The 15,306-nt window shown below is 43.3% G+C and overlaps 1 protein-coding gene across 4 annotated transcripts in view; it reads right to left on the reverse strand.

The window, feature by feature from the left end:
* Positions 1 to 1,613: 1,613 nt before the first annotated feature.
* The window catches only part of oma1 (OMA1 zinc metallopeptidase), an 80,325-nt gene continuing 66,632 nt past the window's right edge, over positions 1,614 to 15,306 (reverse strand). For 3 of the 4 annotated variants that reach the window (XR_015077674.1, XR_015077673.1, XR_015077672.1), the window contains 2 exons: positions 8,373 to 8,791; positions 1,614 to 1,779 (listed from right to left, as the gene is read on the reverse strand). Coding sequence is in view for 1 of the 4 variants with exons in the window: in XM_085982832.1 (XP_085838958.1) it covers positions 8,549 to 8,791 (243 nt within the window). In the remaining 3 variants the exon portion in view is untranslated. The remainder of the gene's footprint in view (positions 1,780 to 8,372; positions 8,792 to 15,306) is intronic. The other variant, XM_085982832.1, reaches the window with a different exon arrangement.

Consider the following 15,306-nt stretch of genomic DNA (forward strand, 5'->3'; position numbering starts at 1 on the left):
TGTTGCTGTGTCATATGCATACTAATAGGATGGTTTTATTTATATTATTATTGTTGCGGACCATCTGCATTACAATTGTATTATTATTGCAGATTTGGAGGAACAAAATGCAGGACCTGGTGCAAATCTACCTTGGTGCTAAACCTAGGAAGCTGGGAGGAGTATAGATTACATGCCAGGAAGAGGCCAGGCCAAGCATGTGGTTGGGAGGCAGCTTGGGTGAAATCTATCTATCTATATATATAAATCGGTCGGTGTGTCTGTCTGTCATTCTGTCATTCTGTCTGTCATTCTGTCATCGCGTGTGCGTCTGGCGAGCTATGCGCTCGAAAGTTACAGGGCGTACCTACGCGCGCGTTACCGCCAAAGAAAGCTTACGCTTCCGAGACGGTTTTAAGCGTATTTACGTTTCGGCCGGGCTAAAATCCCGCCCGCGGTATCCCAAAAACCTTCAACGTTCCGCTCATTAGCATCTCATTATCCGCTCATTAGCGACAGAGTGACCTCGAGCTCAACCAATCGTACGCCGGGTTGCTGGCGTGTGCCGCCGGGCCAATCGGTGCGCGTGTGGCCGGGCTTTATCGTTCTGAACCGGGGTGAGTAGCCGCCATCTTGATTCCAAACTTTTCCTTTCTTTTTCCCGCTTTCTGCATCTTAAAAAAAAACGTTGCTTTTAAAACACATATTGTTTTAAAAAAAAATGATTTACAAAGTAATTAACTTATCTAATCTCATTAATTTTCCTACCTTTCCCCGTTTTTCCAGGTAGGCCTAGAAGCCTCGGCGTCTCCTCCGCACCCACGCCCGAGCTAGGCACCTCCCGGCCCCACTCGAAGGCTGGAGGGCCGAGCCTCAGCCCAGTGCCGCTAGGGTGCGCGCGCAGCAGGAGCTGAGACGCGGCGTATCTCTCTGGCTAGCGTCCAGCGTTACCCTGGCAACCGGGCCCGCCGGACATCTGGCACAGCCGCAATCGGCGGTCTTCACCTCGGGGGGGGGGGGCCGCGACCCTCGGGGGGGGGCCGCTACCCTCGGGGGGGGCCGCGACCCTCGGGGGGGAGGGGCCGCGCGCGCAGCAGAGACGCGACGTCTCTCTCTCTGCTCGGCCGGGGGGCGGGGCTTGGTCAGCGTCACGGTTACCCTGGCAACCGGGCCCGCCGGCCGAGCCAGAGACGCCGCGTCTCAGCTCCTGCTGCGCGCGCAATCGGCGGTCTTCACCTCGGGGGGGGGCCGCGACCCTCGGGGGGCCGTGACCCTCGGGGGGGGGCGCGACCCTCGTGGGGGGGGGCGCGACCCTCGTGGGGGGGCGTGACCCTCGTGGGGGGGCCCCCCCTCCCTTACCCCCGCCCTCCCTTCCCTCCCTCCCCCGCCCTCCCCTCCCCCCCTCCCCTGCCCTCCCTCCCCCTCCCCTCCCTCCCCCTCCCTCCCCCCAGTCGCTCTCTCTCTTCCCCCCAGTCGCTCTCTCTCTCTCTCTTCCAACAACAACATGCCCTCGAAAAAGCCTCGGCACCGCCGGGCACTTCAGCTAGTAAATAAATAAAATCAGGTGTTTAATCCTGTTATAGTTTTCCTTCTAGTGACTCTCAACTTTAAAATAAACACAGGTAACTCACCTGAGTGGTAAAAAAGTTTATTTAGCATCATCAAACACCCAGTTCCACACAAAAATCTTGTTACAATTGCTGCCCAGAATGTTCCAAAAGAGCTGCCACTATTTGTGGGACTGTAGCCCGGCATGAATCCATGACTTTCAGGGGTAAGGGTAAAAAGCAGTGGAGGAGGCTGAAAAATAACACAAATTTAAAGGTTAGGATCAATGTCCCTTCCACAGTCCAACCTGGGCTCAGTACCACTTCAGAAGTGCACTTCCATTTCTTACTCCAATTACCTTGTAACTCGACAGCAGTAAGGGAACATGAGAAATATTGCCTCTAAACATTGGTCCTTGCCAGTTGTCAATGATATGCCTCCAGTTTCCTTGATTTAACTAAACTTTTCAGGTTTACATTCTGGTCTCCTATCCCAATTAAGTGCTACCACACATTTCAATAACATGAGAACACATTCGTATTTAAAACTAGAAATGATAACAAATAAAATAACCTTTTAATGGAATAATTCATAGGAAGCTTATTATTTTAGCAGCAGGATTTTTTTCTGGCAACTTTATAACTTGTTCTTAATAACAGTATAGTGCAAATGCATCATGTGGTAGGCAATATCCTGGCAAAAAGAAATACCTGAATGTGGATTGATCAGGTATGGTCTGTAAATCAACCAAAATGTTGGTGATTTTACAGCCTAATTAACAATGAAAATAAGCAGTAAAGCATTCCTGAAACGTGTGTGTGTGTATACAGGGCCTGCCCAATGCTGCACACCTTTTATTTCAGCAACAACCTGTTTGTCTTGAGTGTACAAGGCATTCAATAGTACCCATACTGAGTAAATGAAAAAGGCATAGACTGATAATTCATTAAAATATTTCTTCTCTTTTAAATATGTACAGGAAATTCTGCAACTTCATTACAACTGATAAGCAAACAGCCAACCGAAAACCCATTTTATATGACATTTTTATAGCCCAGTGAAAGTTCACTAGAGTGGGGGAACTGTCGTCTCTGTTCTCAATCTCACATTGAAACTTGCACTTATGTAGAAGTGAGAGCTTCTCACGCGTCCTCTGAAAGTTGCAGAAAAGCAGAAGCTGTTGCTTCATTAACAGAAAAATCTTCATTTTATGTACGAGCATAGGAGAGGAAATATAATAGAATATTTTGTATTTTCAAAAATAATGGCATTCTAGATTTTAAAAAGTGACACTACAAATTCAAGTTTTACATGCAGATTAATAGGCTTTTTTTGTATGCACCAGGATTTGATATCTTCAGGATAGTTCTAAATGAAACATTACCAAACTTATAAGACCTTGGTGATCTTAATTGTCATACAGTTCTTATCTAGATGCAGGTTTGCTTGTTTTTCTTCTTCAAGCTGAATTTCCTCCTCCCCCACAATTAAGGTATTTTCTGTTTCTTGCACGTCATTCCCAGCCAAACTTTCTTCCCTGCCTCTGCCAATACTACTCCGAATCCAAGTATTATGAGGTGTAGGCAAGTGTGGCCTGGAAGAGCTCCTGCATTACTCCCTTCCACTGATGCTCCTGTATACTGCATTATTGTACCACTTCATTCAGAGTGCTGTGGCATTTGAGTTGAGAGTGTGGTAAGTGGGAGAAAAGTCATTTAAGTGTATTTTGTGAATTTTAGTGTGTTAAAAAGTTAATTATTTGAAGTGAGTTAAATGTTTTAAGTGTAAATTAAACTGCTGGGGAGTTTAAACCGGAAGTAGAGTCCGGGTATAAAAGGGGCGGGACTAGTGCTACTGCACAGAGTGCTGTGGCATTTGAGTGTAAGCAAAGTTTGGTAAGTGGGAGAGTTCGGGCAAGTGGGAGGTGAGGGGGTGTTTTTGCTCTGTTTTGTTCCGCACTCCCAGGCTTAGACAGCACTGCGGAAGCGGAGCAGCGAGACGAGTCAACCAAACAGGCCCCACAGACAGTATTCAAAGAGGAGGTTGGTGATCAGCTGGTTGGTAGGTTTTCTTCCTTCTCTTTTATACCTTTAAGTTGGTAAGTCCTATTGAATAGTGGTGTGATATTATCATCTATATCCGGGCAGGGTCTTCATAACTAATAAAAAATAAGAAATTTAATTAATTAATATAGAATGGAGCAGGTGATGTGTTACTGTTGCGAGATGTGGGAGCCGGTGGACCCCATTGAGGCTCACAGTGATTACATCTGCGACAAGTGTTTGCTGCTAGAGGAACTCCGGCTCCGTATTGAGGTGCTTGAGACCGAGCTTCAGACATTACGACACATCAGGGAGGGGGGAGAAGTTCCTGGACTCTATGTTTCAGGAGGTAGTCATACCTATGAAATTAATTAATTCAGATGTAGTCTGTGGTCAGGGACAGGACAGTGTGACTATGAGTGAGGCAGGTACAGGGATCCAGGAGGTAGTGTTGAAGGAGCTGCAGCCCTTGCTCTTGTCAAACAGTTTCAAGATTCTTTCTCCCTGTGAGGGCGGGAGCGGGGACTGCAGGGAGGATGAGCAACCTGGCCAGAGCACCGTGGAACAGGGGGCCATTCAAGTGGGGGGAGTAAAAAGAAATGTTGTAGTGGTAGGGGATATCATTAGGGGGATAGATAGGGTTCTCTGCAGTCGAGAGCGGGAGTCCCGAAGACTGTGTTGTCTGCCCGGTGCCAGGGTTAAGGACATCTCTTCTGGGCTGGAAAGAAACTTGGAGCGGGAGGGGGAGGATCCAGTTGTCGTGGTCCATGTTGGTACAAATGACGTAGATAGGACAAGGAAGAAGGTTCTGTTAAAGGAGTATGAACAGCTAGGGGTCAAATTAAAAAACAGAACATCAAGGGTAATAATCTCTGGATTATTACCTGAGCCACGAGCAAATTTGGCTAGGATAAATAAAATTAGAGAGTTAAATGCGTGGCTCCAAGACTGGTGTGGGAAAAACGGGTTTTGCTTCTTGGGACACTGGCACCAGTACTGGGACAAGAGGGAGCTGTTCCGTTGGGACGGACTTCACTTGACCAGTGCTGGGACTAGAATCCTGGCAAATCATATAACGAGGGCTGCAGAGAGGGCTTTAAACTAATTAGTGGGGGGGAGGTTTCTAGAGAGCAAATAATAAAAATGACTACGGAGGTCATAGACTTAGGTAGCAGTGGGGGAATTAAAAAACAGAGCGTGTCAGGAAGGGACAGAAGGTATGGAGTAAAAGGTAAAGTAGTAAAAGGGGAAAAGCAGGAACTTTGTGTCACAAAACATATTTGAAAGTTCTTTATCTGAATGCACGTAGCATTCGTAACAAAATGGACGAGTTAACGGCACAAATAACTACATATGGGTATGATCTTGTGGCCATTACAAAAACATGGCTGCAGGGTGACCATGACTGGGAATTAAATATACCAGGTTATTTAACAATCAGGAAGGACAGGCAGGAAGGAAGGGGAGGTGGGGTGGCTATGTTAATAAAGGAAGGAATCACTGTAATACAGAGAAATGATATTGGGTCAAAGGATCAGGATAGTGAAACAGTTTGGGTGGAGATACGGAATAATAAGGGGAAAAAAACACTAGTGGGCGTAGTCTATAGGCCTCCGAACAGTTGCAACTCTGTTGGACGGAGTATTAATCAGGAAATAGTTGAGGCTTGTAATAAGGGAACAGCTATAATTATGAGGGATTTTAACTATCATATTAACTGCACAAATCAAATTGGGCAGGGCAGCCTTGAGGATGAGTTCATTGAGTGTATTAGGGATGGGTTTCTTGAGCAGTATGTAACTGAACTGACCAGGGGGCAAGCAACCTTAGATTTGGCCCTGTGTAATGAGACAGGATTCATTAAAAATGTCCTAGTAAAGGATCCCCTTGGAATGAGTGACCATAACATGGTTGAATTCCATATTCAATTAGAGGGTGAGAAGGTTGGATCTCAAACAAGCGTGCTGAGCTTGAATAAAGGAGATTATGAAGGTATGAGAGCGGAATTGATTAGAGTGGACTGGGAAAATAGATTAAAGGGTAAGATGGTACATGATCAGTGGTGTACATTTAAGGAGTTATTTTACAACTTCCAAAAAAAAATATTCCACTGAGGAAAAAAGGGTGTAAAAGATAGCCATCCGTGGCTAAGTAAAGTAATTAAGGATAGTATCCGACTAAAAACAAGGGCATATAAGGTAGCCAAATCTAGTGGGAGGATAGAAGATTGGGAAGTCTAAGAAAGGGAAGATAGATTATGAAAGTAAATTAGCAAAAAATATAAAAACAGATAGCAAAAGTTTCTATAGTTATATAAAAAGAAAAAAAGTGGCTAAAGTAAATGTTGGTCCCTTAGAGAATGAGACCGGGAAATTAATGGTGGGAAACATGGAGATGGCAAAAACACTGAACAATTATTTTGTATCAGTCTTATCAGTCTTTATGGTAGAGGACACTAAGAATATCCCAACACTGGGCAAACAGGGGGCTCTGGGGGGGGGGAGGAGCTAAATATGATTAAAATCACTAAGGAAGTCGTACTTGGTAAAATAATGGGACTCAAGGCGGATAAATCCCCTGGACCTGATGGCTTACATCCTAGGGTCTTGAGGGAAGTGGCGGTAGGGGTTGTGGATGCATTGGTAATAATTTTCCAAAACTCCCTGGACTCAGCAAAGGTCCCGGCCGATTGGAAAACTGCTAATGCAACACCCTTATTTAAAAAGGGTAGTAGGCAGAAGGCTGGAAACTATAGACCTGTTAGACTCTAAAATTTTACCAACCACAGATGTTAGGCTATTATTAAGGAGACAGTAACGGGACATTTGGATAAACATAATTTAATAGGACAAAGTCAGCATGGTTATGAAGGGGAAGTCATGTTTGACAAATTTGCTTGAGCTCTTTGAGGAAGTAACATACAGAGTGGATAAAGGGGAACCAGTGGACGTAGTGTATTTAGACTTCCAAAAGGCATTTGACAAGGTGCCACACAAAAGATTATTGCTCAAGATAAAAAAATCATGGGATTGGGGGTAATATTCTGGCATGGGTGGAGGATTGGCTATCTAACAGAAAGCAGAGAGTTGGGATAAATGGTTCGTTCTCAGACTGGCAATCAGTAACTAGTGGTGTTCCGCTGGGGTCAGTGCTGGGTCCCCAACTCTTTACAATCTATATTAATGATTTGGAGGAGGGGACCGAGTGTAACATATCAAAGTTTGCAGATGACACAAAGATGGGAAGGAAAGTAGTGAGTGAGGAGGACATAAAAAACCTGCAAAGGGACATAGACAGGCTAAGTAAGTGGGCAGAGATTTGGCAGATGGAATACAATACTGGAAAGTGTGAGGTTATGCACTTTGGCAGGAAAAATCATAGAGCAAGTTATTATCTTAATGGCAAGAAACTGGAAAGTACTGTAGTACCAAGGGATCTGGGGGTCCTGGTGCACGAAACTCAAAAATTTACTATGCAGGTGCAGCAAGTGATCAAGAAGGCCAATGGAATGTTGGCTTTTATTGCTAGGGGGATAGAATATAAAAACAGGGAGTTATTGTTGCAGTTGTACAAGGTATTGGTGAGACCGCACCTGGAATACTGCATACAGTTTTGGTGTCCATACTTAAGAAAAGACATACTTGCTCTCGAGTCAGTACAAAGAAGGTTCACTCAGTTAATCCCAGGGATGAGGGTGTGGACATATGAGGAGAGGTTGAGTAGGTTGGGACTCTACTCATTGGAGTTCAGAAGAATGAGAGGCGATCTTATTGAAACATATGATTGTGAAGGGGCTTGATCGGGTGGATGCAGTGAGGATGTTCCCAATGATGGGTGAAACTAGAACTAGGGGGCATAATCTTAGAATAAGGGGCTGCTCTTTCAAAACTGTGATGAGGAGAAACTTCTTCACTCAGAGGGTAGTAGGTCTGTGGAATTTGCTGCCCCAGAAAGCTGTGGCAGCTACATCATTAAATAAATTTAAAACAAAAATAGACAGTTTCTTAGAAGTAAAGGGAATTAGGGGTTACGGGGAGCGGGCAGGAAATTGGACGAGTCTATGTTCGAAACGGTCATGGCCCTGTGGGTAATGGAGCGGGCCCAGGGGCCATGTAGCCTGGTTCTGCTCCTACTTCTTGTTTTCTAATTATGTGTTAGATTTCAGGAGATGGTTCTATTCTTGTTCCTGGCTGGGGTGGAGATCACCTTTTACAGATGGTAAGTACTGTAGAAAATATTGGGACAGTGATCTCCTGGACGAGTTTCGATCGCCTAGATGGGTCGGAGAGGAATTTCCCAGATTTTTTTCTCCCAAATTGGCCATTGGGTTTTTTATCTGGTTTTTCGCCTCGCCCAGGAGATCACATGGGTTCGGGAGGGATGCAGAGTGATAGTAGATTTGAGGTTAGGATCAGATCAGCCATGATCTTATTGAATGGTGGAGCAGGCTCGAGGGGCCGATTGGCCTACTCCTGCTCCTATTTCTTATGTTCTTACTACTTAAACCTTATATCATATATTTCTCATGGTTATTACTTTTCCCTACTTTATTCTACACTTTTATGTTGAATTATGCCACATAATGAACAAATTTGACCCAGTCTCCTTAAGAGGGCTTCACTAGCCAGAATATCTTCGCAGCCAAGGTATGCCTCTGTGCAACAGGAATTCCATGGAACACGTCAGAGTTGATATTCCATCCACGCCTGCCATCAAAAATGCTCCAGTCAAGTTATATTCTTTCCATGTGAAGCAGATTTCCTACTATGTTTGGCTGCAATCCAGAACAAAACAGAACCATACCTGATTAATGGAACAATTAGAAAACAGTCAGAAGTTTCCTGGAAATTCAGGGGCAGATGGAATATTTGCTTTGGGACCCCAATCACCTCAGAACATTCTACTTCTCACTGTCAGTTAAAAATGGAACACAAAATGCTGATTTTCGTGCCATGATATTGAATACAAATTAAATACATTTATTTTGGCGAGTTTGGTGTATTTTGGAGTGCCTGTACTGTAACCACTGTAGGTATTCTCTCCATTATGACTGGACCAGGCTCGTGGCACTGAGGTAGCTGCTTAGTTCCAGAATCTGTGCTAATTGCTTCTTCCCACTGCTTTGAAAGCTTCAACATCTCCTGCATGCTGCGCTTGAAGACCAATCGTGGATCTACAGATGTTAAAGTAGGGCAACTACAGTTTTCTCGTAGTTTGAGAGCCTGCAACAAAAAATGAAAAAGCAGAATGTCAGTCGTAGCAGCCCCAGAGTTGGTCACAGGATTCCACATCCATGAGAAGACGTATTCATAGTTATTGAAAGCATGTTCTGGAGGGATTCCTACTTTGACTAAAGAACTTTTCTCTCTGCTTTTTATCATTTTTATTGTCTTCTACCTTATTCACCTTTTCTTTCCCAGAAGAGGTAAAGTACATTTAAGTTTTAATAAGCACCCTGGCATCATCAAGTGATCAGACCACTTACTTTCACACAAAGTTGCCACCTTAATTTGTTCACTGCACTAGATGGGGAGCTATGAGGAAAACAAAAAGTAATTTATAATAAATAGAGGCGGGGAATCAATTCCTTTTAAAGACACAGTGTCAATGCTTAAATGTTTAACAAAAGCTGATTTTTTTTAAAACCCACAGATTAATACAATGTTTGTTGAACCACCTTACTACATTGCAAACATGTCATTGTGTCACTTGTAAGTCACTGTGACATGCAGCTGTTCTCTCTTCTCAACTATCAGATGGTGCTTCTCTATAAATCTGTTCAAAAAAGATTTAACATGAAATGTACAAGGACACAATATAGATTCTTAAAATATTATTTAAGTAGGTATTACACAGCACTTAAAGGTTTCTGTGGATTATTTGATCACCTCAGTCTATGCCTATCCCCTTAACCTACAATCCAATTCCTAACCAAGTATCCTGTTGCTACTTGCCCTTTCAGCTGAATTATCAAGGATAAAGCAATTAATTTCAGGGCCTCACCCTGGAGTATATTCAGAGCCACTGTGGCAGAAAACCTGTACAAGAGGTGATTTGTAAAGATGTGGACTCATTTCCCAGGGATTGTAGAAAATGAATACAAGGTTGTACGAACATGTTAAATCTACCACTTGTACAGATTTCCTGTCACATTGACTAAAATTTTTGGGGCCTCAGCAAGAGTAGTCATGGGACTCTCTCTACCCAGCCTGTCTCTTTCCATTAGCATGTTGTTGTTATTGACTTATTAACTGCTGTTTATACTACAGTATACTACTACAAAACTTGGAAGTATAGTGAACAGCAAGGAGAATAGTGATAGACTTCAAGAGGACATAGACAGGCTGGTGGAATGGGCGGACACGTGGCAGATGAAATTAACCGCAGAAAAGTACAAAGTCATACATTTTGGTAGGAAGAACAAGGAGAGGCAATATAAACTAAAGGGTATAAGGAGGTGCATGAACAGAGAGACCTGGAGATATATGCACACAAATCGTTGAAGGTGGCAGGGCAGGTTGAGAAAGCAGTTAAAAAAGCATACGGGATCCTGGGCTTCATAAATAGAGGCATAGAGCTCAAATGCAAGGAAGTTATGATGAACCTTTATAAAACACTGGTTCGGCCTCAACTGGAGTATTGTGTCCAATTCTGGGCACCACACTTTAGGACGGATGTGAAGGCCTTTGAGAGGGTGCAGAAAAGATTTACAAGAATTATTCCAGGGATGAGGGACTTCAGTTACGTGGATAGACTGGAGAAGCTGGGGCTGTTCTCCTTAGAGCAGAGAAGGTTGAGAGGAGATTTGATAGCGGTGTTCAAAATCATGAGGGGTCTAGACAGAGTAGATAGAGAGTAACTGTTCCCAAAACTGTTCCCATTGGCGGAAGGGTCGAGAACCAGAGGACACAGATTTAAGATGACTGGCAGAAGAACCAAAGACAACATGAGGAAAAACTTTTTTATGCAGCGAGTGGTTAGGATCTGGAATGCACTGCCTGGAAAGGTGGTGGAGGCAGATTCAATCGTGGCTTTCAAAAGGGAATTGGATAAGTACCTGAAGGAAAAAAATTTGCTGGGCTACAGGGAAAGAGCGGGGGAGTAGGACTAGCTGAAGTGCTCTTGCAGAGAGCCGGCACGGGCTCAACGAACTGAATGGCCTCCTTCTGTGCTGTAACCATTCTATGATTCTATTCTATGATACTTTTGTATAAACACATCTTATTACAATCAAAGTAATGATTTTACACTTGAATCACTATAACAAGATTAACAATTTTTTGGTCAACCCTGCTGTCTCATGCATGGAACACATCACCATGTTTAAGATGCCCCTATGGACACTTCTAACTTACTAAAGTTCAGAGAGCTTCAGCACAGGTCAGCACAGCCGAGGCTTAGGAGCCAGGGATGCAGCTGGAGTTTAATCAGTTAAAATTGCACAGCTTACCATCATTAGTAAACTTCCTGCTCTTGTCTAGCTATTCATTAGTGTGTTGGCGTGCAGGGTTGCCTGAAGCTGAGTGGCAAGAATACCAATCCCAGTGATAGATCTACCTCTCCAAGTTCCATTAATTAGCCAGACTTGCCAGTTAATCATAAACAGCGTGCTGGAGTACAGTGGGCCTGCCACAGCGGGTTGACTTGATTCCAAACTTCCATTTGGCATGTCATCTTGGAGCTGCCTCAAACACAAAGACACCACCCCACTCCCCATTTTTTACCTCCTCTCAAGGAGGATATATGCTAATTGGTTGTCAGACAACACACAAGCATAGATTTGACCTCGTTAGGTGGCTAGCAGGCACCACGTGGTCCTCACAAGCAGCACGACTCATCATAAAATGTGAGAACATCACCGTCATCCTCCTGACCACAGCATGGACACAAACTACGCCTATCAAAAAGTCGGTTCCACCAGTTGGCGATGTGGAGTTTTAGTAGCAGCTGTTTGCCTCTGTAACGCTGGATATGAGAGTGTGTCCTCATATCTGGCATCTAAATAATATTTTCTAGCAGTTGTTGTCCCAAGTCTCAAAGCTTCATCAATTATCTAACAGACAGCTTCCTTCAAGATGATAGAATACCAACACAGGGCAGCTTAAGTCATGTCAGCCACCTTGATGGTCCAGATGCCCAACCCCAATATCATGTGCCAGGCTCAGTCATCATCAACTGCTTAATCCAGGTCCTCATGTAAGGGGCTTTAACAAAGACAAATGAAAGAAAGAAAATAACTTGCATTTATATAACGCCTTTCACGATTTCAGGGAATCGCAAAGCACTTCACAGCTAATGAAGTACTTCTGAAGTGTAGTCACTGTTGTGGTGTAGGAAAACGCTCAGGTCTGGAGGAGATCCATGCAGTGAATGGGAATTTCTTCAGCAATGCACATGAGTCTGGTGCAGAGGTTCCTGGTATGACTGCGGAGAGACACCTGTGCATCGAGGGTCTACTGCAGCCATGGCACTGCAGTGCCTAAAGCAGCCCTGGGTCTAGACTAGGACCATATAAGTTCACACCACAGAAGGGGGCCATTCATCCATAGTGTCAGCTCTTTGTTAACGCAGTCAAAAACTAATACCACTGTCTTGCTCTCTCCCCATACTCTGCTTTAAGTATTTATCTACTCGTCCCTTAAGCTGCAATGGTTTCTGCCTCAACTACTTCCGGTGGCAAAGCATTCTACGCTCCAATAACCGGCTGCATGAAGAAATTTGTCATAAACTTTGTCCTTACTCTCTTAATGACAATTTTAACTTAGTTACCCGATTTCAATGACTCCCGAGCCAGAGAAGGACTTTTCTTGTTCACTCTATCAAAACTCTTCGTAATTTAATTAAAGCAGAATTTTTGGGAGGTTTTTGTTTGGGGAAGGGGGTTTTAACCTAATTTAACTTTTTTTTCCCCCTCTAACATCTGTCTTCTTCCCATCAAGACTTTCAAGCAAGCAAATGGATTTCTCAGTGAAATCAGACAAGCCATTAAATGTGTTGGCTATGAACCAACTAAACAAATGCAAATTAGATACGCACCAAAAAAAAATCTTTTCTATGGATGTCAATCCATCAATAAGATACCATATTATTATGGAAATCAGTAGAAATAATTGTGTCCTAATTATGCTGACAGTGATTTATGGTGCCTGGAACATGATTACAGCAGTGTGGCTAAATCATACTGTCTGCACACTTCGAACTTCCAAGAGTCTTTTTCTTGCTCAGTTCAGTGGAGAAAGGGAAGTGTCAAAACTGAAATGTTGCTGTTGTCAAATGTTATTTTTCACTCTCAAAAGTGCACGGTGCTGCTTCAGTTGTGCCACATTAGCACATTATTCTGCAGATCAAGAGCCACCAGTACATCTCTCAGCCTCATCATTTTTGTGCAGTTTCTGATTGCAAGAATTTTCTAAATATATATATTTAAACAAATTTTTAACCAGTCCAATATCTTGTTATTTTTCTAAAATGTCTCTCAGTGAGGAATGGAGCCCTGGCTAGTATGTAAATGCCTCTATCAAAGGAAGTTAGTTGTTTGACCTCTGCTTATAAGGATTGCTTAGCAACTTTTGCAGACAAACCAGTATCAGCAGTGGCTATTCTCCAAGGGTGGGGCGGGTGTCATGCATTGTGGGAGAGTTGCTTTGTTGTAGAGGTATTAAAAAATCGAATCAGGAAACCTGTAAGGCACTTTGTGCCTTTGAACTCCACTTTGATTGATAGTTTTGACTAATTATGAAGGATTTTATTTTTATCTTCCTTTGTATCAGCTTAACATCAAAGGAAATGAGGAGGATATAACCCAAGGTGGGAGCACTAGCTTTCTAGTTCCTTTCTCGCTGTACCACAACATGGGCAAAAGCTAATGAAGTTATGAAGTGGAATTAATTTCTCACAGAAGTCTCGTCATTGGAAAAACTTGGGTGATCTTATAGAAGTATAGTAGATTGTTTGAGTATCGTAACATTTAACCTGGAGTATTACTTTAAAGTGCAGCAATAGAATGCGTGGACACAGGTTTAAAAAGACCCTTTTAGGACTGATATCAAGAAATACTTCTTCACACAAAGAGTGATCAACAAGTGGATTAAACTTTAAAATAATGTAGGAGGCAAAATCCCTGGAATCATTTAACAAACAATGGATGCGACAAGGGAGTGAAGGTTAGGGTCTCTCTGGATAGATGAATTAAGATGGGCCGATTGGTCTTCCCAATCCATAATTTTGTGATCAATAACGTGTAGTCCAAGTTGCTTGAAGTAGTAGAGAACTGCAAAAGGTTTCAGGACTTTTACTGTTTTCAAAGAGAAACTTGATTTAAATTAACTTTTATATTCTAACTAAAATCTACTGTTTGTTTCAAATCTTGCTTCTTACTTCCTAATCAACTCGATACGTAGTTTTCAGCCTAAGTCTGTCACTGTGGTATTTATCACCAGTCGGAGGGATCAGGTGGTTATGGAGACATTCCATACTATTTATAGAGTATATCTTAACGGTTAAAAAAAGGTTAATTAATTCACCCTGCAGCTTGCTATCCCAGATTATTTTGCACACAACGTCGTGTTTTGGTTTGCAGGTAGCAAAGGCTTGTCTGTAGAAATGGACTTTTGTGTTGGGCATGAGAAAATGTACCTAAAACAAGCTTGAATCATAACAGTCACTACTTGCCAAAGATTTAGATGCTTCACTTTGCATTTCTCATTCCACACTGAAGACTTGCCTCAACAACAACAACTTGTATTTATATAATGCCTTTAAAGTAGTAAAACGCGAGTATTAGAAAACAAAAGAATTTGATCACCGAGGCGCTTAAGGAGAAATTAGGGCAGGTGACCAAAAGCTTGGTCAAAGAGGTAGGTTTTAAGGAGCGTCTTAAAGGATGAAAGAGAGGTAGAGCGGCGGAGAGGTTTAGGCAGGGAATTCCAGAGCTTAGGGCCTAGGCAACAAAAGGCACGGCCACCAATGGTTGAGCGATTATTATCAGGGATGCTCAAGAGGGCAGAAATAGAGGAGCGCAGATATCTCAGGGTGTTGTGGGGCTGAAGGAGATTACAGAGATAGGGAGGGGTGAGGCCATGGAGGGATTTGAAAACAAGGATGAGAATTTTGAAATCGAGGCGTTGCTTAACTGGGAGCCAATGTAGGTCAGCGAGCACAGGGGTGATGGGTGAACGGGATTTGGTGCGAGTTAGGACAGGGGCAGCCAAGTTTTGGATCACCTCAAGTTTACGTAGGGTAGAATGTGGGAGGCCAGCCAGGAGTGCATTGGAATAGTCAAGTCTAGAGGTAACAAAGGCATGGATGAGGGTTTCAGCAGCGGATGAGCTGAGGCAAGGGCGGAGACAGGCGATGTTACGGAGGTGCTCATTTCAGGGTCAAATATGGCACTAAGGTTGTGAACAGTGTGGTCCAGCCTCAGACAGATGTTAGGGTGAGGGATGGAGTCAGTGGCTAGGGAACGGAGTTTGTGGCGGAGACCGAAAACAATGGCTTTGGTCTTCCCAATATTTAATTGGAGAACATTTCTGCTCATGTTGGACAAGCAGTCTGACAATTTAGAGACTGTGGAGGGGTCCAAAAAGGGAACTGTTTGAAGGAATACAGCAGCGAAGGCTTTCAAAAATTGTATTCATGATCAAAATATATTATATTTAACTGCTCATGAAACATTAGAGAAGACTAAATACTTTTACATTAAAAATGTATTTGCTGTTACTGCTGGACTCAGTATCAT

Source organism: Somniosus microcephalus, chromosome 3 (genome assembly GCF_052327205.1).
Source record: "Somniosus microcephalus isolate GS21.2 chromosome 3, FLI_Smic_1.0, whole genome shotgun sequence".
In the NCBI taxonomy this organism is placed as follows: Eukaryota; Metazoa; Chordata; class Chondrichthyes; order Squaliformes; family Somniosidae; genus Somniosus; species Somniosus microcephalus.